This window comes from Melanerpes formicivorus, unplaced genomic scaffold, assembly GCF_026170545.1.
Source record: "Melanerpes formicivorus ecotype bairdi unplaced genomic scaffold, bMelFor1.0.p_v2 SCAF_33, whole genome shotgun sequence".
Taxonomy (NCBI): domain Eukaryota; kingdom Metazoa; phylum Chordata; class Aves; order Piciformes; family Picidae; genus Melanerpes; species Melanerpes formicivorus.
Window position 1 is genome coordinate 5,627,200 of NW_027142385.1, and position 24,277 is coordinate 5,651,476.

The window sequence follows — 24,277 nt, forward strand, 5'->3', positions numbered from 1 at the left end:
GTGCCTAAATTTCTTCAAAAATAATTGCCTAAATTTCTTCCAAAATAGCTAAATCATGTCCCTAGCATAGCTAAAGTAAGAATTCAGTCATTCACTTCAGTGTTTTTCTTTATCAAACCATTACAGGAGAAGTTGATTTTGTGAAAATAATTCTGGACTAGGACATGAAAGATGCAATTTCTGTTCCTGATTCAGCCAATTTACTCAGTGACCTTTAGACAAAACATTTTCCTTCTGCTATCATTTTCATTCTGCAGAGAGTATGATGCCCTTCCGTGCACTGCCAGTCCTTCTAAATAATAGCGTGCAGGACATGGCCTGTTACTGTGCTTACTGGTACCTGAGGTCAGTTTATGTATTGTTGCTGCATAAAAGTATTACAGAAAAGCTTCAGATTCCTGCTCTCAGAAGACCAATTCTACACAGTTCACTAAACATCTCTGGTGGTTACCAAGGTTTGCAAAGCATTATTGGACTTGAACATCTCTCTTATGAAGAAAGACTGAGAGACCTGGGGCTGTTTGGTCTTGAGAGGAGAAGGCTGAGGGGGAAACTTATTAGTATCTGAGGGGTGGGTATCAGGGTGAAGGTTCCAGTCTCTTTTGCGTGGTGTCCAGCCATAGGACAAGGAACAATGGGTAAAGGCCGGAACACAGGGAGTTCCACCTCAACAAGAGGAAAAACTTCTTTGCTGGGAGGGTGATAGAGCCCTGGAGCAGGCTGCCCAGGGAGGTTGTGGAGTCTCCTCCCCTGGAGACTTTCATATCCTGCCTGGATGTGTTCCTGTGTGGCCTGCTCTAGGTGACCTTGCTTTGGCAGCGGGGTTGGATTTGACAAGGTCCTTTCCAACCCCTAAAATTCTATGATTCTTCACGTTTTGCCAGCCTGAGTGTCATTGGTGATCTCTTTGTCTTTTACTTTCTCCCAGACAGAGTGCTTAGAGTCACTGTATGTTCTGTACAATGTCATCACTTGGTGCATGGTGTGCTATTTGAATATTCAGGATGTTGGAGTTTTAAAAAAAGGGTTCTCAAGGTTATTCTTCAATGGTGTTGCTTTCATATTCTCATTTTTATGGTCCTTTGCTAATAAAATGGAGAACTTGCAGACCATCATTGGAACACACACAAACACAGCACTAAATAACCCCATGCTTGACAACAGGTTAATTTATGATTATTCCCACTTTAACCTTCACTACTGCATAAAATGCTGTTATTCATAACCCAGTTTTGCAAGTTGGTCTGTCTTTGCTCACATCTTTTATTCTAAGCACTAACATCTTGAAGGTAAAGACTGTATTTTAACTTGCACATAAAGAGTGGATTCAGAGCTATTTTGAATCTCTTGAAATGACCCCATATTGAGGGACAGCTGGAAGTGCTTAGAATATACTAAGCAAGCAAGCTGATGACAGGCCCAGTTCATTAAAAGTTTTTAATGGACAAGAATTGATATGGGTTGCAGAATTTTAAAAGGCTTCATTTTCAGTACTGTGGGATTAATTGGTCCAAACCCATAGCATGCTTTGGCAGTAATTGGCGTGCTGCAGTGCCCCTAGCTCCAGTGTGAGCTGGAGTCTGGTTTTCTGTTATCAGATTGAGAATGGAGACTAGTTTGTCCAATTAGATTTCAATTACAATGTTTTGAGATGCAGCTAATCTAATTACATCTTTATTGACATCTCTTTTCTCTTCTTTTTTGCTCTTTAAAATTTCTAGTGAGCAATAGAGGAAGGATTGGAAATAAACAGAGCAATGTGACCTGTCAAGAGCATTTCCATGAAATGTGAACTTTCCAAACGCTCAAACTGTGCCGTAGCAATTACATCTTGTAGGTATTCACACTGTGATACATTTTGAAGTTGAGCATGAAGAAATCTTTTTGCTTTCTTTTCTCTTAAGATGATTTTCAAATGGAAGGAAAACCTTTGTGCTAAAATACAGAGACAAGGGAGGTTTTAGCAGAATATGTCCCTTCCCCTCTAGTCTTTGTAGTGCGGCCACAAAAGTTGCTCTAATTCTCATGGTTTGCTGAAGAAGAAGGGAGGTCAGGAATGAAGTGGGGTGGCTGCTTAGTCTCCTTCCTAATGGCATAGGAATGAGTGTGGAGGCAGTAGGTCGAAACACATCTTTGAAATTGGTTATTTGATTAGAAATTGTAACTGAGTCCTGATGGTAATAGAACCTGTTTTGAGGTGAGCAGTGACTGCGGCAAGAGGAGCCCCAGTGATTTCACCGAGCTGTAATGGCTCCAAGCCTGGTAGCAAGGCTCTTCAAGCCTCATTCTGTAACTGACAGCATAGATGGTGGTCTGTGCTGCTGCTTAGACTGAGATCTAACAAAGTAAGCTTCTTTTGTGTTGTTTGGTTTTGTTGTTTTTTAAAACATAAACTCAGCAATACTTCAAAGCATCCCTGGGAGCTTTGCTGCATACAGATGTTTGCTGAATCCAGGCGTGGCTGATGGCTAGCTTGAGCTGAAACCAGTGAAAATTCAGCTTAAGCATTGTCAGAAACTTGCTGTGGTTACATTGGGTAGAATATAAAACAAATAGCAGTTTTGACTTTATCCATGAAGTACTTAAGTGCATACTTAAGTGTTTTGTGGACTTTGCTCTCTGTACCTTGACTGCAGTCATCACTGCCATTCACCTTCTACCTTGGAGGAAAAGTGGCTTGCAAAAATAGTGTGATAGAGAGATTCTTGATGTTGTTGATGTTGTTTCTACCACTCAGGGCTCTCATATGTAGCCTTCAAGGCTGACATCTCTTCAGCATGAGAAGGGTTAGTGTTCTTGCGTTGAACAACTGATTTTCAGTACTTGGCTCAGGTTGTTTGGGGCTTTTCTGCCTCAGTGATTTAGGCATCTGTCCAGCTCTGAAAGTGCACTACATTTAGTCAAAGTGTTAATCTGGACCAACTCTTACTTTGGAAAACTGTCACGTAGGAGAGGTTAAACAAATACATTTGTTTAGCCAAATCTAGCGAAGAGAGTCCAAGGGCAGAGGGGAGCACGGCGCAGTGTTCATCTAACCACGAAACAGGCTCTTCAGGAGCACTCCAGTAACTTTCTGCTTACAAAATTGCTTTAATTGAAATCTAATTTGGTCCTCATATAGGGAAAGAGAATAAGTTTATTCTGTCTTCTGTGCTTATCCCACAAGTGCCATCTCCTTTCTCTCCGCTAGACTGTGTTAATCACAGCCTGTCTAGTGCAAAGAAAAGGAGGAAAATGAGCAGTTATTTCCTTTGTTAAGGAAACAGCTTCATCTTACATACATTTTTAAGAGAGAGTGCTGCATCTCCTCTCTTTGGATTTGCTATAATTTCCTCTTTAGTTTGCAGTACAGGAAAGCCATTGTGTTTTGAAGTGAAACCCACTTTTTTTTCCTCCGGGCTCTGAAAGTATGGGGCAGAGGCAGCATCTGCGTGCCTTGTCTGTCCAAGTGGCTTCACTGAATTTGCATGTTCGTACAGGGAAGGTGATTAGTAGTTAGGCTTGAGTGCAAATTGGTTTTTTCCTGGCACTTCAATATGCTAATCATTGGAGCTGAGTTTCTGCTATCAGCAGAATAATCTTCGCCTCCACTTACCCCATAGCTTGCTAACATAATGTAGGTTTTGGGTGGGAACTTGACTTCCTGCAGGAGCAGTGCTTCAGCTGCACTCTGCAGCATCCAGCTTTTTCATGGCTTTTGTATCTGTGTTACAGTTTTCATTATTATCCTGTAGTTAAATAACTCATGGATAAATTATTATTTTCAGAATGTTAATTTAATTGCTTTGTCTAAATGTAAGGATATTTGGTCATCATCTGACAGAGGTCTCTAGAGTCACTCAAAACACACCTTGATGCAGTCCTGTGCAGCCTGCTCTAGGTGAACCTGCTCTGGCAGGGGGGTTGGACGAGGTGATCTCCAGAGGTCCCTTCCAATCCCTGTGATTCTGTGATGTAATTGGAAATTATTTCCCCTTTGCCTTCTTGAGTGTATGTTTGTGCTGCACGGAAGCAGTTGGTCTGTAGCATGAACTCTGAACTCTGATTTTAGTGTTTCATGTGATTTACGGTTAACGTAAACTCAAACTTAAAACGTCCTATCTTTGCAACCTTTCTGCTGATAAAGCACAGCAGGTAATTTTCACAGAGTAAGTGTACAAGTGTTTGCTATAAATAGAAATGGTCATGCATACACTGTGTATTTGTGTATTTATGCATCATGCCTATGTGTGTCTTTGTGCTCTCTTTTTTCGTACCAGCCTCCTTGCCATCTTGACAATCTGTCTGTTGTGTGTAACATAAAACTACGACCAGCTGTGATAGTTTTGATTGCATGGAATCTGTGAAGTGAGCCCTGAATGCTTTGTCTTGGTTTCCAGTTATATCTCTGTAAATTCTCCATGTGGCTGCTGAGTCGCAGTAGGTACTTGATGTTCTCTCAGCCCACGAACAAATTGATTTAGAAAAATAAGATTTCCTGCGACCAAGATGATGTTGTAACAAATCGATCAGCCAAGGGCATGCTGAGGTGCATCACCTTACTAATAAAAACCCCAAATCATTTCTGTGGAGTAGGGCTTCTGGGCCACATAATGGTGTTTTATTAAGGTAACAGTAAAATGGAATAAATGAGTGCATAGGCATGGATTATATCCCTGAGTGCCAGTGGAAAGCTCTTGGCATGCACATTCCTTCTGAAGGATTATTTGTTTGCAATGTATTTAGATGTCACAGTTAAGAATGGGAAAACTCATAGCAAATAATGGTCAGTCTTGGTGCAGCTGTAAATTATAGAGCAGATTTAATCATCTATTTACTCTGTGTCATTGTAAGAAATAACAGTTCATTTATGTATTTTTATTTGATGCAAACCATTAATTCCCTGTACTGTAAGATGAAAGCCCAAGTTTGGTACTGTTAGTCTGAACAAAATACACTCCATCCTGTGTTGCTGCTGGACTGCAGTAATTGACAGGAAGGCTGCAATTAGGGAGACCTTATTGCAGCCTTCAAGTACTTAAGGGGGCCTATAAGAAAGACAGGGCAAGGGGTGATGGATTTAATCTAAAAGGAGATTTAGACTAGATAGAAGCTTTTTACACTGAGGGTGCTTAGACATTGCTGCAGGTTGCCCAGAGAGGTGGTAGGTAAGGGTGGACACTGAGCACTAATTCTCTGCCAGCAGGAGAGGCCTGTATGCTTTTATAGCTCTCTCTGAAGGTGGTCTGTGTCAGGGAGGTGGTGAAGTCACCATCCTGGAGGTGTTCAAGAGGGGATTGGATATGGCACTTGGTGCCATGGTTTAGTAGTCATGAGGTCTTGGGTGACAGGTTGGACTTGATGATCCTTGAGGTCTTTTCCAACCTTATTGATTCTATGATTTTCTATGATCCCTGAAACCATACCAGGGCAGGTTGATGGGGGCTCTGAGCAACCTGCTCTAGCTGCAGATGTCCTTGCTGGCTGCAGGGGAGCTGGACTAGATGACCTTTAAAGGTCCCTTCCAATCCAAACCATTCTGTGATAGTACTTTCCAATGACTGCAAAGTGTGTCTCAGCCAGCAGGTTGCACTGACTCAGATCCATGGTTTGGGGTAAGCACTGAAAAAAGTCAGTAGAATTGTAGCATTCATTGGAATTTTAATGACAGATATTTCTTTTCCTGCATGTTTTTTTAGCTATTTCTAAACATTAAAAAAATGAGATAATACTGTTTGAGTCTTTTCAGTCCAGAGAATATCTTCATAGTTTCTTTTTCCTGGCAAGATATTTGCTTTTCAAGACTTCTTCTCTTTCTTTTTGAGTTGTAACTATAGGGTAAATGCAAACATTTATTTTGCTAGCATTTCATCTTAAATAGACATGGTATGAGAAGTGAAGGAAAAATGTAGGTTATTTCTCTTTTTTTTTTTTTTGGCAGGAGTTTTATTATTTTCATCAGCTCCAGGCCATCAGGAAGTCATGTGTTCTCAGATCCCACACGTGAAGTGTATGAATATCGGATCATCACCATATCCAAGAACTTTTTGCTTATTCCCCTGTTTATAGTCACACAACAATGGCAAGAGAGTGGAAAGCAGGTTTTCAAGGGACAGCAAAATGAAGTGCTTGGGATTTTGGCTTGACTTGTGCACAGTCATTGAGCAGAAAAATAACATTTCCCCTCTTACAGATATCCTTCAGGTGTCAGTTCTGCAGGATCCCGGTTTTATTATATCAATCACAAGCAGCTTAAGGCTTCCAAAAACATAGTCGCAGACAGATGTTGAGCCTGTCTAGGGATTAGAAATATCCTCTTCCATTAAGTATAAATTAACTTAATCACCAGGTATGAAAGATAAGCAGCATAAACATCATTCCCTGAAGCTTTCATTAAAATTAAAATTCTATTTTAAACTCGGCTGGTACTTTCTGTGACTTGATCCCCCTTCAAAGAGATTCTATCTGCTGGAAATTTTAACAGTGACAGAGTGACAGAAATTAATGTATTGGGGGCAGTGATATTCTCTACAATTTAACTTCTGCTGCTAGTCATCTTTTAGCAGGAGCGAGGATTGGCTTATTCTTAAGTAATAATTGGTCTCTAGTCTCTGGAAAAAAATGAGAAAGCAGTAAAACCGCCTGGCACCCGCTCGCCACAAAACGAGAGCCTAAAGCCACATGACTTAATAGCAGTGTAATCATCAGGAGTGTTACTCTGTGTATGCAGAATTCACCTGCTTTAATAGGAGGATTACTGCTGATCAAATGCAATTGCACTGCTGCTTTCTAGTCCATTGGATGACAGAGTAAAGCTCCTTTTCTACCCTGGCATAATCATGGCTGCTTTCTAAGAATCATTTCCACATGGGAAGAAATGCCATGGGGTTTACAGTTCTTTTTACAGTATCACAGTATAACTTAGGTTGGAAAGGACCTCGAGGATCATTGAGACCAACCTATCAACACAGACCCCATGACTAGACCATGGCACCAAGTGCCACATCCAATCTCCTCTTGAACACCTCCAGGGACAATGACTCAACCACCTCCCTGGGCAACCCGTTCCAATGACAAACGACTCGCTCGGTGAAGAATTTCCTCCTCACCTCGAGTCTAAACCTCCCCTGGTGCAGCTTGAGACTGTGTCCCCTTGTTCTAGTGCTGGTTGCCTGGGAGAAGAGGCCAACCCCTTCCTGGCTACAACCACCTTTCAGGTAGTTGTAGAGGGCAATGAGGTCACCCCTGAGCCTCCTCTTCTCCAGGCTAAACAATCCCAGCTCCCTCAGCCTCTTATTTTCTCTTCTACTGTAAGACACTTGGTGGTCTAATTTCATGTTGGTTTCAACATATTATCAGGCTTTACAGCTGGTTTGCCTTTGCAGTATCCTGTATTACTATTTTTAAGGCAGGCTTTTCTAAAGAAACAAAGGAAAGTGGAGGAATAATGAGGCACGTAAGCACGTTAGAAGCAAGTACTGAACACAAATACATCTACTAGGAATAATAAAAGCTACCTCCACAAAAAATAAAGTGTTGGGGACCATATTTAATAATCTTTGTTCTGTAATAATTTTTTGCTACAGTGGAACAAAGTCTTTTGATGTGGGTTTGGCATTGCTTATCCATTATTTCATTACAGTAATGCCATGGTTTCTGCAGCACTCAAATAGATGGCAGGTAATAGCATAAGCATTCACTGCTTCTTTTACATTAAAATAATAAATCTTTGAGTAATGTGGACTGATGTTGTTACTATTCTTGAAAAAAAGGAAGTTGGAAATAAAGAATCTCAAATAATAATTAGGAAATAACTTACCCCTTCCCCCCCCCCCCCCAGCACATTGCACCTGAGACTCCTTAAATGCATTTCTTCACTTTAGAGATTAAAACTGTGTATTAGGGAGTGCTATAGAAATGCAAGCAGACCTCAAGTACAGCTGTTGCATCCAGCTGGAAGTTCCTCCCAGCTGTGCAGTGTCTGCTTTGTATTTCTAAAGGACATCTCTTTCCTCTGATGTGCTGCTGTATTGATTCCTGGCATCACCTAGTAAGGTAAGAGTGTAATGAAACTGTGTTTAATCACAGTACCGCTAGTGAACACTTACAGTATCACTGGTGTAGCCTTAACAGCATATTTTTTCCCAGACAAAGAAAAAATGTGTGTGACAGCACATTAGCTTGTCTTAGGTTTTGAGTTTTAAGTGGATGGTTTAATTTCCTCTGCATAAGACATGAAAATGTCAGTAGTATTCTCATCCATTTCTTTGTGTCCTTGATGTGAAGCAAGTCAGGATCCACATCTTGGAAACATTCAACGATGTTTGAAGGCTGAAAACTTTGAGAGTCTTCCATTTTCTTCCAAAAGCTATTTAATCTTTAATGAGAAGTGTTTATTTTTATAATAAGTGCTCCCAATCTGAAGAGGCAGTGAACCATCCCTCTCAGAAAGGGGACTGATGTCTGTGGAGCCTACAGAGCATGATCTGTGTAAACAAATAGCACTCGTGGGACAGAAAATGGAAAGGCTGAACTAGCAGATGCTGCGTGTGAGAGCTGCTGTGATTGTTGGTGATGAACTGCAGGGGCTTTGGTTGAACTTTTTCAAGAAGCTGATGAATTGGTTTGGTTTTGTTAAGTGAAAAGCAAGGCTATGGGGTACATTTTTAATTTAGCCTTGGATTCACCTAGAACATGTTTGCCAGCTCTTAGACACAAACTTGACGTGCTCTGTTTCTTTCACCCTTCCAGACGGAACGCAATGGTAGGCTTCGAAGGTGCAGGCAAAGTTAGATATGGTCATGCTCATGGTAAGGTTAAAAATCTCTGGATGTAATGTTAGGCCTTGAAGGTGCAAAGTTAGACATGCTTATGCTCATGATAAGGTTAAAATCTAAGTGAGGTGATTTAACTATTTCTTTAACCGAGATACGGTGGTGTGGGTTTTTTTACTTAGAGCGATGGAAACTCTTAACTGCTTCCAGTGCTTTCTGCTTCCAGGAGACAGGGCAGCTACTGCATTTTCAGAATGTATTTTGTATGATGTGAAGTTAGTTGTCTGCCAAACCCATGCTGATTACCAATCCTGATTTTTAATGTGATTGATTCTGCTCTTTAAAACATGGACTCTCTATCATGGTTGCTTTGGCTGCCTCAAAGCGTCTTAAGTGTTGAATAAACTATATGTAAGAGCAATAATGTTTCTAACATAACTTCAATAATGCCTTACTCTGTGAGGTTTCATATTTTAATGCTTTTATCTTTGTGCAACTTCATTCTTCTTTTGAAAGGAGAGAATGCTTGCGCTATTGATGTTTTTCACTTTGCCAGAGGGTGAAGAGGAGATGAATATTCAGGTTCTTCAAATGAATCTCACAAGTGGCCATTACAAAACAGGAGATGGTGATTGTTCACACAACATGCAGTGAGACTATGAAACTCCTTGCTGTTGCATACTGTGAGTGCTGGAAGCCTGTGTGTTAGCAAAAGTAATGGGATTAGTTCATAAAGGAAAATCCATGAATGGTTGATAAGGCAGAGACACTGCTCTGGCTTTGACTGATTCCTAAGTGAAGTGTTTTGTTGAATGAGCACACAAATGTGTTTCATACCTGCACACTCCAGTAACAATCACTTATCTGTTTCTTGGGAGGTCCATACACTGTGGTGATAAATGGGTGGATAGATAGATTTGTCATGCAAAATAGTGTCTGCTTTTAACTATGTTAACGGAGTCTTGCTTTGAGAATAGAGGCTCAGCTGAGGGAATAATTACAGCTTCAGAATCCAGAACATAATATTTTCTTTTATTATGTAAGCAGTTGTTGGCTGATACCAAAATTGCTTAATTTATACTTCTAGCATTGCCCTAAATCTTAAATATATCAAGTGAGCATTCTTGGAAATATTAATACTGCAATTCTTACCCCATTTTACTCTGAATCTGACAGCTACATGTTATACACAAGGATACAAATGCTGCAAATTTTGAAGCCTTTAATTAGCAGTTGCAAATTTGTTTGTCCCTTAGCAACTTCTATTTGCATAAAGATTAAGGCCAGTCAGAATGAAAGGGATAAAACGTAGATGGAGGAAACATTAATAAATTAGTAATCATGTATAAAAGATAAGTAGCCTTAGATGTCATTTCCATCAGCTTTATTAAAATGGAAATGATTTTTTTAAAGATGCAGTTAGTAGTTTCTCCACAGTTGATCATTTCTAAAAGGAGATCTGTTGTGAGCTACAGAATAAGAGAAATTAATGTATTGAGGTCAGACATTAGTATGTAAATTGAGCCTTGCTTTTATTCTGTATGGCGATGGAAGCATTACCTTATGTTTGACCTTTCATTCATTTAGCCTGACTCAGCTGTGTCAGTCAAAACAATTAATTCTAAGGAGCAGCTTTAAAGTGTGGGTTCAGCTTTCTTCTCCTCCCCTCCCCTGCTGGAAATCCCAAGAGAAAGGAGCTAATGGAGGGAACCTCTGCACGCTTCTCTTCCTGGAGATGTGCTGCGGCATTTTGTGCTTTCTGATCCCTTCTCTACAGCCCTGCTGCAGGGTTCGCAGATGCTTCACAAGGTTTTCATGCAGACTACAGCCAAGGCTTGAGGGCCCTGTGTGTTGTACCTGCTCCTGAGGTGAAGCCTGGAATTTCAGGATATATAAGGTGTTTCTTGAAGTGACCTTCTGGAGTAGGAAAGATCCGGGTGGTGAATAAGCAGAGGAGTTTTTAGCGACACGTTTAGTCTGACAAAGTAGCACTACAAAAATGTGTAATTCTGTACTTTGTAATTGACTGGTTTATGATAGAAATGGAGGTGAAAATCCACCTTGTATTTCCATCCTTGCTGGACTTTGAGCTGTGTTTCTGCTGTTTGGAGCTGTACTGGCAGTGCTTGCAGCAGCCCCTGGTCTCCTGACCCCTGGGGAGTTATGTCATCAGGCTCACCCTTATGGTGTGGCGATGGCAGATGGCAGCGAAACACAGCAGAAAAGGCAACAGTGCATTGCAAGTGAGTGTAATTTATCTAGTGCTAGGGCAAAAAATCTGTTGTGTTCTGTTTCCTTGCAAAACTGTGCAGATCATGGCAAACTTCTGTTTTTATAGACCCCCAAGCCTGGCTGTAATATACCCAGCGAGGCAGTTTTTCTTAATTAGTTGTGTTGAGACCACGCTGAGATTGGGTGCATGCAAGTGTGTTGAATGCATCTCCAGAAAATAAACTTTTATTGAAGTACTGTCAGTGGTAGGAGTGCAGAATTCCACTCAACATACAGTCAGTGTAAGTGCTTGCAGTTAAGGTGAGCACGCAGAAGAGCAAAGTCTATGCATCAGTTCCATTTTACAGGACAAACTCTCGTGCAGGTTTGCTCCAGAAAGCATGAAGTATACATTAGATTAGCAAATTAATTAAAATCTAGTGCATTAGAACCACAGAGTGTTAGGGGTTGGAATAGATCTTGAAAGATCATGTAGTCCAACCCCACTGCCAGAGCAGGATCACCTAGAGCAGGTCACACAGGAATGCTTCCAGGTAGGTTTTGAATGTCTCCAGAGAAGGAAACTCCACAACCTCTCTGGGCAGCCTGCTCCAAGGCTCTGTCATCCTCACAGTGAAAAAGCTTTTCCTGATGTTGACATGGAACCTCCTACGTTCCAGCTTGCACCTGCTGGCCCTTTTCCTATCATTGGACATCACTGAGCACAGCCTGGCTCTGTCCTCCCAACACTGCCTTTCACATCTTTATAAACCTGAACAAGGTGACCTCCAGTCTCCTCCAAGCTAAAGAGCCCCAGCTCCCTCAGCCTTTCTTTACAAGGGAGATGTTCCATGTCCTTCAGCATCTTTGTGGCTCTGCACTGGACTCTTTCCAGCAGTTCCCTGAGGTCCTTCTTGAAATGAGTGGCCCAGAGCTGGACACAGTATTCCAGATGCAGCTTCACCAGGGCAGAGTAAAGGGGCAGGAGTTCCTCTCTCAACCTGCTAACCACCCCCTTGCTAATCCACTTCAGGATGCCACTGGCCTTCTTGGCCACAAGGGCACATTGCTGACTCACAGTCATCCTTCTGTCCACCAGGACCCCCAGGTCCTTTTTCCCAGAATTGTTATCCAACAGCCTATCCTGGTTGATGGTGTTCCTTTCCAGAAAGAAGAGGAAACCTAAGAATTCTTTCTTTGTTTTGGGGGGGGTAGGAAGCAAAGGAATGAAAACAAACTTTATAAAAGCAATAACTTCAAAAAAGCAAATGAAGAAGTATATTCTCTCTTTCTCTTTCTTTCCCTACTTAGTGGAAGTACAAGATTTGGCAATAAGGATTAGACTGTTATACATTTGGAAAGTCTATGAAATATTCAAGCTGAAAGGAATGAGACATGCAATTGCACGCAAAGGAAAGAGCTGGGTTTATTTTTAAAGTACTTTTCTAACGTGGACTGTGGTTTTTAAGAACTCCTTCAGTAAAAGTTTAAAATGGGAAGCTGATTTGGAGTTTTCATCCATTGCCTCAGAGGCAGCTGTAGGCCTTTCTCCACAGAAAGGAGGAGAAGGAAATTCCAGGAGGTAATTTGGAGCCTAAGCCTTATTACATTCAACAGGACCACAACACACTTTTTTTTCCTACAAGCACAATTTTCTATGACAAACTAAACATAGTCTTGTTTAATCACTTGTCTGTGTCCATTCCCCCTCAATCAGGGCAAATTGGAGGTGCTGGAACGTGTCCAGAGAAGGGCCACAAAGATGATCAGAGGGCTGGAGCACCTCTCCTATGAGGACAGACTGAAGGAGTTGGGGCTGTTCAGTCTGCAGAAGAGAAGGCTCCGAGGTGACCTCATTGTGGCCTTCCAGTATCTGAAGGGGGCCTGCAGGAAGACTGGGGGGGGTACTTCTCAGGATCTCAGGTAGTGATAGGACTAGGGGGAATGGAATGAAGCTGGAGGTGGGGAGATTCAGGCTGGAGGTGAGGAGGAAGTTCTTCCCCATGAGAGTGGTGAAGCCCTGGAATGGGTTGTCCAGGGAGGTGGTTGGGGCCCCATCCCTGGAGGTGTTTAAGCCCAGGCTGGATGAGGCTCTGTCCAGCCTGATCTAGTGTGGGATGTCCCTGCCCATGGCAGGGTGGTTGGAACTAGCTGATCCTTGTGGTCCCTTCCAACCCTGAATGATACTATGATACTGTGATACTATGATAATATTTTTTCTGTGGCTCCCTGTGATAACCTGTCCAGAGTGTTTGTCTACCACTATGATCTGGGTGTTCTTGGTGTTCTTTTCATGACCATTTCTCATGGGGATGGGGATTGAAAAATGAAAGGCCAAAAAAAGCCTCATTTAAACTACTGTAGTTCCTCCACTGCCTAGTGCTTCAGCAGGAGAGAGGTATGGATTTGTGGAGGAAGTACAGATTTTCAGATGATGACTGTGCTGAAAGCTGTTCCACCAGTCAGACCTCTGTCTCAGTGACACAAAGTGGATGGACACCACTCCAGCCTCAGCACAGGCACCAAAGAGTACTGGAGCTATAATTAATTCCTCTGAAGCTGATCCCTTTAACAGTTTTTCTGTAAAAAACTGAAATCTAATGAAATTTCCTCAGCTCTGCATGCATCTTTTAAAGTAAAGCTTTATATTTTTTTTAACTGACAACATTAATGATGAATGAATAATGTACAATCCAAACCACTCTTGAATTTAGAGTGGGAAAGGGTTGAAGGCTTCCAGGCATCATTAAAATGAGAGTTATGTTGGGAACCACACAACCTTCTCTCCTACTGAGTACAAGGGCTCACATTTGGTCAAAGTCTGGTTCAACTGGCTGAAGATTGGAATTTTTAAATTAATGAAGAGGCTATTAAAGATTAAAAATAGAAGCCTCCATGCTTCTTGTTTCTTGGCTGTACACACTCGCTCTTTTGGCAGCCAGAGGGTACTCGATGAGAGAAGACTCTGGGGGAATCTTGCAGCAGCCTTCCAGTACTTGAAGGGAACCTGCAGGAAGGCTGGAGAGGGAATTTGCATGAGTGTCTAGAGATAGGACAAGGGGGAATGGTTTTAAGCTGAGGCAGAGTAGGTTTAGACTGGATCTTAGGAAGAAGGTCTTCAGTATGAGGATGGTGAGACTCTGGAATAGGCTGTGGATGCCTCTTCCCTGAGGATGTTCAAGGCCAGGTTGGGTGAGGCCTTGAATAGCTGAGTCTAGTTGAGAGGTGTCCCTGCCCATGGTGGAGAGGTTGGAGTACATAATCTGTCAAATCCTTTCCAACCTAATCCATCCTGTGATTCTATGACTCTGTGATGGCAGTGAAGCCACCCCAATCTCACATGAAGAGAACAGAAATAATAATCCATTGCTTAAAGCTTTACTTCACCAATGACAAAAATAACATCATGTTTCTACTTTACTATTTGAGTGAAGAAAAACACTCTAAAAAATTTGTACTTTAAACAATTCTCAGAGATTTTTATCCCCAAAGTGATCACATTTATAGATGTTCAACATCAGTGACTCCCCAAGTGTGGATACCAAAGAAGTACTGCTATTTTAACTTTCTAATGGTAGTCTTAGAAGATGATTTGTGGTCACAGCATGACAGCCCCATCCAAGCAGCTCTGGCTTGGCAGGTACATGTGTGGAAACACCTGAAGAGGCTGAACATTGATGCGTTCTACAAAGAGTTGTTGCAATGTCTGCAGACGTTCAAAGTTCATCCAAATGAACCCAGAGCTGACATTTGGTGCAGGGAGAGGCTTCCAGCCTGCACTGAGCAGTTGCATCTGTGGTTACAGTTTGGGCAGCTGCTGCCATGGATGGCATCAAGAATAGTATGGCCAACAGGAGCAGGGAAGTCATTGTGCCCCTGTACTCGGCACTGGTTAGGCCACACCTAGAGTACTGTGTCTAGTTCTGGGCCCCTCAATTTAAGAAGGACATTGAGACACTTGAATGTGTCCAGAGAAGGGCAACGAGGCTGGTGAGAGCTGCAAGCCCTACAAGGAGAGGCTGAGGGAGCTGGGATTGTTTAGTCTGGAGAAGAGAAGGCTCAGGGGAGACTTTATTGCTGTCTACAACTACCTGAAGGGTGGTTGTAGCCAGGAGGGAGTTGGTCTCTTCTCCCAGGCAACCAACACCACAACAAGAGAACACAGTCTCAAGCTGTGCCAGGGGAAGTTTAGGCTCAAGGTGAGGAGAAAGTTCTTCACAGAGAGAGTTGTTAGTCATTGGAATGTGCTCCCCAGGGAGGTGATGGAGTCACCAACCCTGGAGGTGTTCAAGATGGCACTTGATGTCATGGTTTAGTAGTCATGAGGTGTTGGGTGACAGGTTGGACTTGATGATCTTTGAGGTCATTTCCGAGCTTATTGATTCTGTGAGTCTATGGTGAGCTGCTGCCATTTGAAGGTAACATATGGAGGTGTGAATGAATCCAGAGCCCAAATTTGAGCAATGTTGTAAACCTGGCCCCAAAAATGTCTTTAGAAATGGGATTCTGCTGTTTCATTCATACCAATGAAAACTGGGGTTTGGTGGTTCTTACTTCTTTAAAGCAGTGAGAGCCCTTTGTCTCACAGTTACCATGCATTTATTTCCAGCATACCTCTTGCTAGAAGTTAAAAGTATTACCTTGAAGTATTCTATACTAAAAGGGGACACAGTGTGGCAATGGATTAATGTCTTTCAGGGAGATTGAGTAGAAAGGAGAATACAAATTCATTATGGATGAATGACTGCAGGATGGCTGCAAGAGGGCTAAGGAAATTGCTGCCTTTTGCAACCCAAGTCGGAAGGTACAGATTTACAGTAGATTTGACTTAATAACTTTTACAGTGCTGTGGGTGAATAATAAGCATGTTGATTGTTATCCTAAGCTGGAACAGAACTTTCTGAAGGGTACTAAATCTGCTCAGGAGCACAAAAGATCAATGGAGTAAAAGCACTAATTTTTTTTAGTGCCTAGTGTAAATTATTTTTGATGATAGGTACTTAGGAAAACGACTGGAAAGAAAATGAAAACCTGCATATGCTTAGTGGGTGCCATATAATTGCCATCAGCCTGCAGACTTTCTAAACTTAGGAGAATAGCAATTGTTAATTTTTATCTAGATATGTCAAACAGAGAAAAAAAATACAAATCTGTCATGCTGCATAAACACGTCGCATTTGTTTTGGAACATCATTATCTCGATCAGCTTTATTCAGGGAGTTTGGCAACAACAATGAAGATGAAATAATGTATTTTGACAGTGTGCACAGAGGATTGGAAGAAAAAAAAAATAATGGGATTGCCCAGAAATTGTCTTCTGAGTAGTGCCAGTATGCATTTACTGTGAACTGTATGGCTTCAGAATATATTGCTAGAATTTCTTCTTGGCAAATTGATCTCGCTGTACTTTTTGTGCCTTACTTACAGGGAAGGTAAAAGCTCCTTAATCATTGTTGGAAGATATGTTTAAATATCATTAGATAATTCCAATCTCTAAGTATTTGCCTTTAAATATTCCATGAAACTTGGGTTACCTCCATTTGTTCCATGCTGATAACATCAGTGTGCAGCTTCTGTCTGATGTCTCCTCGTTGATGGGGAAGAAGTTGGCCTCTCACCTTTTGTGGGGCTGTAAAGGCCTTTTGAAAGGAGTATGGATGTTCTACAGCATCACAATGGATCTACATGGAGAAAACAATCTTTTATAAATAAAACACACCCTCAGAAAGACAGCATATTGCATCTTGCAAGAGAAAGGTTAATGTATGATACCATTATCTTATGTGCTGCAGGTGTCAGACTTTGGAGCATGCGTCAGAAGCAAAGGAAGAGCTGTTGGACGCCTGTCCGGCCAACCAAGCAGAGAACGATGGTGGCAGAAGCCCAGAGGCTGGTCTCCCCTCCCTGTGTCTCAAGCAAGTGTTTCCCAAGTATGCCAAGCAGTTTAACTACCTGCGACTGGTGGACAGAGTGGCTGCACTCTTCATCCGATTTCTTGGTGTAAAAGGGACGACAAAGTTGGGGCCAACAGGTTTCCGAACGTTCATAAGGTCAGTGAGGTGAAGGTTTCTTTAGGAGTTGTTTAAAGCATAGTCAGCAACTTGGAAACTCCTGATCTGTGGGGTAGCACTGCTGTCCTTGTGCTTATCTTGGGTTCTATGGTTTAAAAGTATTCTGTGGAATACTGTGTCCTCAGCATGAGGAGACACTTCTTTACAGTGAGGGTGCCAGAGCAGTGGAGCTGGCTTGCCCAGGGAGGCTGTGGAGCCTCCTTCCCTGGAGACTTTCAAACCCCACCTGGCTGTGTTCCTGTGTGGCCTGCCCTAGGTGATCCTGCTCTGGCAGGGGAGTTGGACTCAATGACCTCTGGCAGTCCTTTCCAACCCCTAACATTCTGTTTTTCTGTGAAAAGCAGCCCCTAACAGTGAGGCACTTTCAGCCTGTAGGTTTAGTAATGCCTTCTAAAGAAACTTCTCTCTGTAGTTTTCCTTGAACCATTGCATATTTGTAAATAAAATGAATAATTTTTATCATTCCAAGCTCCCAAAATACCTCACCTATGAAACTGTGTCTAGTAGGAACCTAGGTCTTTATACCACAGCAGGTCAGTGATATTTTGGGAGATACTATTTACAGTCTTACTCAACATGTCATGTTGCTAGTAAATCTTAGAAATGCCATTGTTTGGGGCTGTTCAGTCTGGAGAAGAGAAGGCTCCGAGGTGACCTCATTGTGGCCTTCCAGTATCTGAAGGGGGCCTACAGGAAGGCTGGGGAAGGACTTCTCAGGATCTCAGGTAGTGATAGGACTAGGGGGAATGGAATGAGGCTGGAGGTGGGGAGATTCAGGCTGGATGTGAGAAGGTTCTTCACCATGAAAGTGGTGAAGCCCTGGAATGGGTTGTCCGGGGAGGTGGTTGGGGCCCTGTCCCTGGAGGTGTTTAAGCCCAGGCTGGATGAGGCTCTGGCCAGGCTGGTCTAGTGTGGGCTGTCCCTGCCCACGGCAGGTGGGTTGGAACTAGATGATCCTTGTAGTCCCTTCCAACCCTGACTGATACTATGATACTATGACAACCGAAACCGACTGACTCGACCTGGTTCTGCTGGCTGTGGGGCATTGCCATCCACCCCAGGCCCTGGGGAAGGGTTTCCAAATGCCAGCTGCTGATGTGTTGTGCACTGAGGATTTGCATTGTGAAATTGCAACTTGTGATGGCAAGGAACTCAATTTATTTTGTCCCATACTTTTCATTTGTGAGGGGTTTTTTTCCCCCATTGTTTTTTAATGGATATATCTGTTCTAGTCGTGGTACAAATATCTCATTTTCTGTCTTTCATTGACAATGACAAAAGAAATAAGCAGCAGCAGCAGATGTACTCTTAAAATACAGATCCTGTTTCTATGCAGATGCACTTAGCATTCAGGAATGAATATAAACAATTTGATTTGTACAAATTACAATACATAGAAAATGACTGAAGGCATCTGCTCTATCCACAGAGCAGTACAGGATTGCTTCCAGTTCTGTGTTTTCTATTGTCTAGTCCAGCCTTAATTTGGCACTAGTCAGAGGAACACAGAATAAAGCAAGATTTTCTTTTAAGAATACGAAAACAAACTGCCATAGCTCAGTGAAATAGTGTTTGCAGTTTCCTAATGCATCTGAAATTAAACTTTTTAATATTGGCAAACAGTTTGGTTTGGTTATCACTTTTTTTTTCCACCCCCAGAGGCTCTCTGCCAACTACACGGCCCATTCCTGAAATGCTGTCGTTACTGCTCATTCCAGAAACAAGGTCCTGTTCCTGAGATGGGTGCAGTGTCACTTTTCAAGACTAAAACAGCACACAGGTGTGACTCTGTGTGGACAAGTGGTTGGAGGCACCATCCACTCAAATTTTAGCTAATCAAAATCTGTTCCTCTTCAATTGTTTCTTCATTCTGAAAAGTAACTAAAAGAGGAATGCTGAACATGGCTGCAGCTCTTGTTTGGATGCTGCCTAGGAGTTTTTTTGGAGACTATCTAGGCCAGACCTCAACTCTCTGTTTCAAGGGAGCTCTGCTTAGGCTGCTAAAGAGCAAGATTCTTTTGAATTATCTGGGTTGGTTTTGTTTGGTTTTCCCCTTTTCTGGCTAGAAGTTTTGGCCAGCTCTTTGGCATGTGCACTAGTTCCAGCCAGGCTGCCAGACATCTGGAAATCCTGGACCGATGGCTAATTCTCACATATCGATCAGAGCTACACTGCAGGCTCAGGCCACACAAGTGTCACATCTGCTACGTGTGCTTGTCACCAAAAGCCTGAGATGCTTCCAGAGATGCTGCAGTTTTCCAGGCAGTGTAACTCAGAGGGTAAATCTGTTCAGTGTTCAGACATGAAGAAGTAATTCTGTGCCTGAAAGCTTTCCTCCAACCCTTTTCAAACAGCCAGTAAATAAAAGTATTTCTCTGTGCAAGCTCTGCCTCATGTGTAGTTAGCCCGTGCAGATGTCTGCTGGGTTCCACAGTGTACCAATTAATTCCATTCTCTTACAGCCTCAGAAAGAGAACTAGCAATAGCCTGGGAGAAAGCTGGATATAATGGCCAAATCATATTTTTAATTAAAAGAGTCAGGGTTTGGTTTGTCGGTTTGGGGTTGTTTTTTTTCCCCTGCTTTGTTGCAAATCCAAACCAAACCTGTTAATCTGCAATCTGACCTGCTGCCTCTTTGTGGCTGGAGATTGCCATGAGCTTGCATGTGCAAATTGGATTTAGGGTCATGCCTCTAGCCGGGCTATTTCTCATGCCCAGAGCCACTGCTGGCAGAGGGCTGGCAGAAGCAATGCCAACGTGACCTGAACAGCCAGCAGAACTGGGTGCAGACAGGAGATGTTCTGCACATGAAAAATTCAAGGCCTTTACCATTCCAGATCAGAACATTGCTGAACACCGGTTTGTTTGCTACCTGCTGTATGTGCTTTATTAGACCAAACATCTTAGAGTGGCTGTGTACATATGACATTGGTAAATGTTTCTCCCATTGTTCTCCTGGTTGCCCTTACAGAGTTTTTCCTCACTCTGAAGTTTGGATGTAATCAGAATCTCTTCCTTGTTTTGTCTGGTTTTAACAGAAACTGCAAACTGAGTAACAGCAATTTTTCAATGGCTTCTGTAGATATCTTATACATTGATATCACAAGAAGGTGGAACAGCATGGCAATTGACCACAAAGAATCAGGTAACACTGGTTTGTATTTAAAGACTATGAAAGCTGGGGATTTTGAGGGTTTTTTGCAACTTTGGTAGCTCAAGCACACCTCACTCAGTTAAAAAAGATGAGAACAAGGCATGTACAGCTGAGGTATTACGTTTACAGCAAGTTCTTTAGGTTAGTTCTCTGGCAGTTTCCCTTTATCTACGGAACAGATCATTCTTAGTTTTCAGTCTATTTATTGGAACAAGTCTTCTGTGAGCCCCATTTTACCCTTTCAGTGTAATTTGGCATTTGTAAGACTTGTGGCTGTTTGCAGAGAAGCATTTAGAAGCATTCCCAGTGGAACACTGAATTTTGTTACAGAGTAAGGAGGCATGTCCAGCTTGCCCAGTCCAGCCAAACCCAGCCCAACCAAAAGTTATACAGGAGCTAGAAATAAATATGCTTAACATCACTTTGTGATTTGTAGTCCCCCAAAAGGCTGTTTAGGAGAGACAGGCAAGGGAGAAGAGGAGAAGTGGCTCTGTATATTAGGGAGTCACTTTCTGCCACAGAACTTGAGGTGGAAGATGAGGGACTTGAGAGCCTGTGGGTTAAAATCAGAGGGCAGCCTAACAAATCTGACGTCCTAGTTGGAGCCTGTTACAGACCACCCAACCAGGCTGAGGAGGCTGATGAATTATTCTACAAACAACTAGAGGCTGTCTCAAGATCATCAGATCTTGTCCTTGTTGGTGACTTCAACCTGCCAGATATCTGCTGGGAACTTAATTCAGCAGAGAGGAGGCAGTCCAGAAGATTCCTAGAGTGAATGGAGGACTGCTTCCTGACACAGCTGTTAAGTGACAGGGGATAGGCTCTGCTTGACCTGCTAGGTTGGACTTGATGATCCTTGAGGTCTCTTCCAACCTTAGTTATACTGTGATACTGTGAAAAGGTTACTTAGGGGACAAAAAAAGGCCCAATCCTATATTGCTTTTCCTTTTCCAAAGAGTCCCTCCTAACCCCCCTCACTTTTTCATTGTCATTGTCTGTGTGAGGAGTGAGAGAAGGACATTTGCTTTCAGCACAATCCTGCCCAGTGTTCAGCCATCAAATCAGCTTAGTGCTTTTTGTAGGTTTTGCTACAAACACCCCTTGCTGTTAATTTTTTGTTCATGTAAGAGCTAGGTCAAACAGCCAACCTAGCTTTCAGCAGTGAATTGCCTCCCCATCTGCTTTGGCCACATTTTTAGATCTGAGCCAGTAATCTATCCACCAGCAGAGTTCAGAGATTATTTTCTCGTTATATTAATGGCCTAAATTACACCATTTAGTGTATAACTTAATTTCTAAAGTTGCTATTAACTTTCTGTATGAAACTGAGTCCATAAATTTGGCAACATTTCCATAGCTTTTGTTGAATAATTTCAGTTGTGCTAATATTCCAACCTCAGCAAAAAACTCAGATGTTCTGGGCACCAGCTTTTGAGCAGGGAAACAGCAGCTGGAAGATTCTGGAAGGTTTTATGCTACTACTCCTTGTGGCCATTGAGGAGGATAATTAAGATTCCATTTAAGTTGTCGTGGGATAAAGAAATCCACCTTGATGCTGCTTGTATAAACCAGCGTGCTGGTCACAGAGCTGCAAGTGAAGAGAGCATCTTCCCAAATATTGGTTCCAAATGTATTTTTCTATGAGAAGCTGAACATGGGCATCAATTTATGTACTCCTGCAACTTTTTAGTAAATGCTGAATTAGCAAAAGGATCAATAATCTCCAAGGAGATGAGCATTTTTGTTTTCCCACCCCCCTGAAACACATGACAAAATTAATAGATGAGGGGAGAGCAACTGGTGTTGTTTACCTGGACCTGAGCAAAGCCTTCGACACTGTCCCGCACCACATCCTGGTCTCCAAACGGGTGACACATGGGTGTGATGGATGACCACTAGATGGATAAGGAACTGGCTTGATCGCACCCAAAGAGTGGCTGGCAATGGCTCCATGTCCCAGTGGAGGCCAGGGACAAGCGGAGTCCCTCAGGGATCAGTCCTGGGACCTGTCTTATTCAACATCTTTGTCAGTGACATGGACAGTGGCATTGAGTGCACCCCCAGCAAGTTTGCTGATGACACCAAGCTGTGTGGTGCAGCAGACAGCTGGAGGGAAGGGATCCATCCAGAGGGACCTTGACAGGCTGGAGAGGTGGGCACAAGCCAACCTCATGAAGTTCAATAAGAGCAAGTGCAGGGTCCTGCATCTGGGTCGAGGCAATCCCAGGCACAAATCCAGGCTGGGCAGTGACTGGCTGGAAAGCAGCCCTGAGGAGAGAGACTTGGGGGTGCTGGTGGACAAAAAGCTCAACATGAGCTCTCAGTGTGCACTTGCAGCCCGCAAAGCCAATCAGATCCTGGGCTGCATCAGGAGAAGTGTGGCCAGCAGGGCAAGGGAGGTGATCCTCCCCCTCTACTCAGCCGTGGTGAGACCCCACCTGGAGTACTGTGTCCAGTTCTGGAGCCCCTATTACAAGAAGGATGTGGAGGTGCTGGAAGGTGTCCAGAGAAGGGCCACAAGGATGATCAGAGGGCTGGAGCACCTCTTCTATGAGGACAGACTGAAGGAGTTGGGGCTGTTCAGTCTGGAGAAGAGAAGGCTCCGAGGTGACCTCATTGTGGCCTTCCAGTATCTGAAGGGGGCCTACAGGAAGGCTGGGGAAGGACTGCTCAGGATCTCAGGTAGTGATAGGACTGGGGGGAATGGGATGAAACTGGAGGCGGGGAGATTCAGGCTGGATGTGAGGAGGAGGTTCTTCACCATGAGAGTGGTGAAGCCCTGGAATGGGTTGTCCAGGGAGGTGGTTGAGGCCCCGGCCCTGGAGGTGTCTAAGACCAGGCTGGATGAGGCTCTGGCCAGCCTGATCTAGTGTGGGGTGTCCCTGCCCATGGCAGGGGGGTTGGAACTAGATGATCCTTGTGGTCCCTTCCAACCCTGACTGATACTATGATACTATGATACATCCATACTTCCCTCCTACATCAACATGGAGAATCAGTGATGCACATAAAAACTTGAGAGTGTGGCCAGGTATGGCAGCAGTCAAATTATTTTTTATCCAACCTTTTTTGAATCTTTGAACATGCTTCAGAAATGTGAATGGAGCTGATACTTGTATAAAATAAAGCAGCATTATTTTGTCTTGCCTGAACATAGATATCAAATAATATCCTGGAGAGTCTGTTTATGAAGTCAGATAAGGCAAAAGGAGAATAAGTAAAATAGGCTGTTCACATGGCTAATGGAAAGCATAAATCCAGACCTAAGATTAGGAAGGAGAAAATGAGGGTGTAGTGCAGAGGAGATAGTGTGGTTTATTATGCATGAACTTCTGTAGGACTTTAGGTAAGTTAGAGTCAGTCATCTTTGATTCACAGCTAGGTGAAACTTGAGTATTTGCATTTAGCACTCAGTGTGGGTGTAAGTCATTTGTGTGGGTAGCTGATAGACTATCACTAGAAGAAATAATAGAAGTGCAAGGGAACCTTCAGGTTTTTCACAACTGAAGAGATTTGTTGACAGTCTTGGTGAACCAGATGTTTTCTAGCTGTTAAAACACAACACACTCAACCATTGCTGATTGCTTTGCATTTGGCCCACCTCCAGCAGTATCCAACACAAGCCACTGTTGCTGCTGCTGTAAACCAGCAGCCTCTAACTTTTTTTCATTAAATGCTTCACATGAGTGTCACTTATGGGGGAGGAAGTGTGTATGCCACCGAAGGTGCTTTCCCTGCCTGCAGCTCACCGTGACTGATAAAACAATTTACTGAGCTGGCAGCTGCTGCTTTCAGATAACTCAACAACTCCTTTGCAAGCTACTTTACAGCCAAGATCCTAAGCGACCCAGCTGCAGCCCTAGTTGAGAGAAATTATACTTGGGAATGTAATTGTAATATTTTGAAAAGGTGCCTTTCCTGCAGCATCAATAAAGTGAAAAACCCCAAACCTTTCAATATCTCATCCCAAAATAATCTTCTTAAGTATGTGTTCAAACTGGGAGAGCCAGTTAAAGCACAAAGCAGCTACAACTGTTCCTTGTTGCTGGCATTCTGCAAAGCCAATTGTGGCCTGGCTTCTTAAT

The 24,277-nt window shown here is 42.9% G+C and overlaps 1 protein-coding gene across 2 annotated transcripts in view; it reads left to right on the forward strand.

Moving 5' to 3' along the window:
* Positions 1-24,277, forward strand: part of TTLL11 (tubulin tyrosine ligase like 11) — a 59,275-nt gene that overhangs the window by 29,327 nt on the left and 5,671 nt on the right. The window contains exons 7-8 of one of the 2 annotated variants that reach the window (XM_068155822.1): positions 16,757-17,014; positions 20,074-20,180. In XM_068155822.1, coding sequence (XP_068011923.1) covers positions 16,757-17,014; positions 20,074-20,180 — 365 coding nt within the window. The remainder of the gene's footprint in view (positions 1-16,756; positions 17,015-20,073; positions 20,181-24,277) is intronic. The other variant, XM_068155823.1, reaches the window with a different exon arrangement.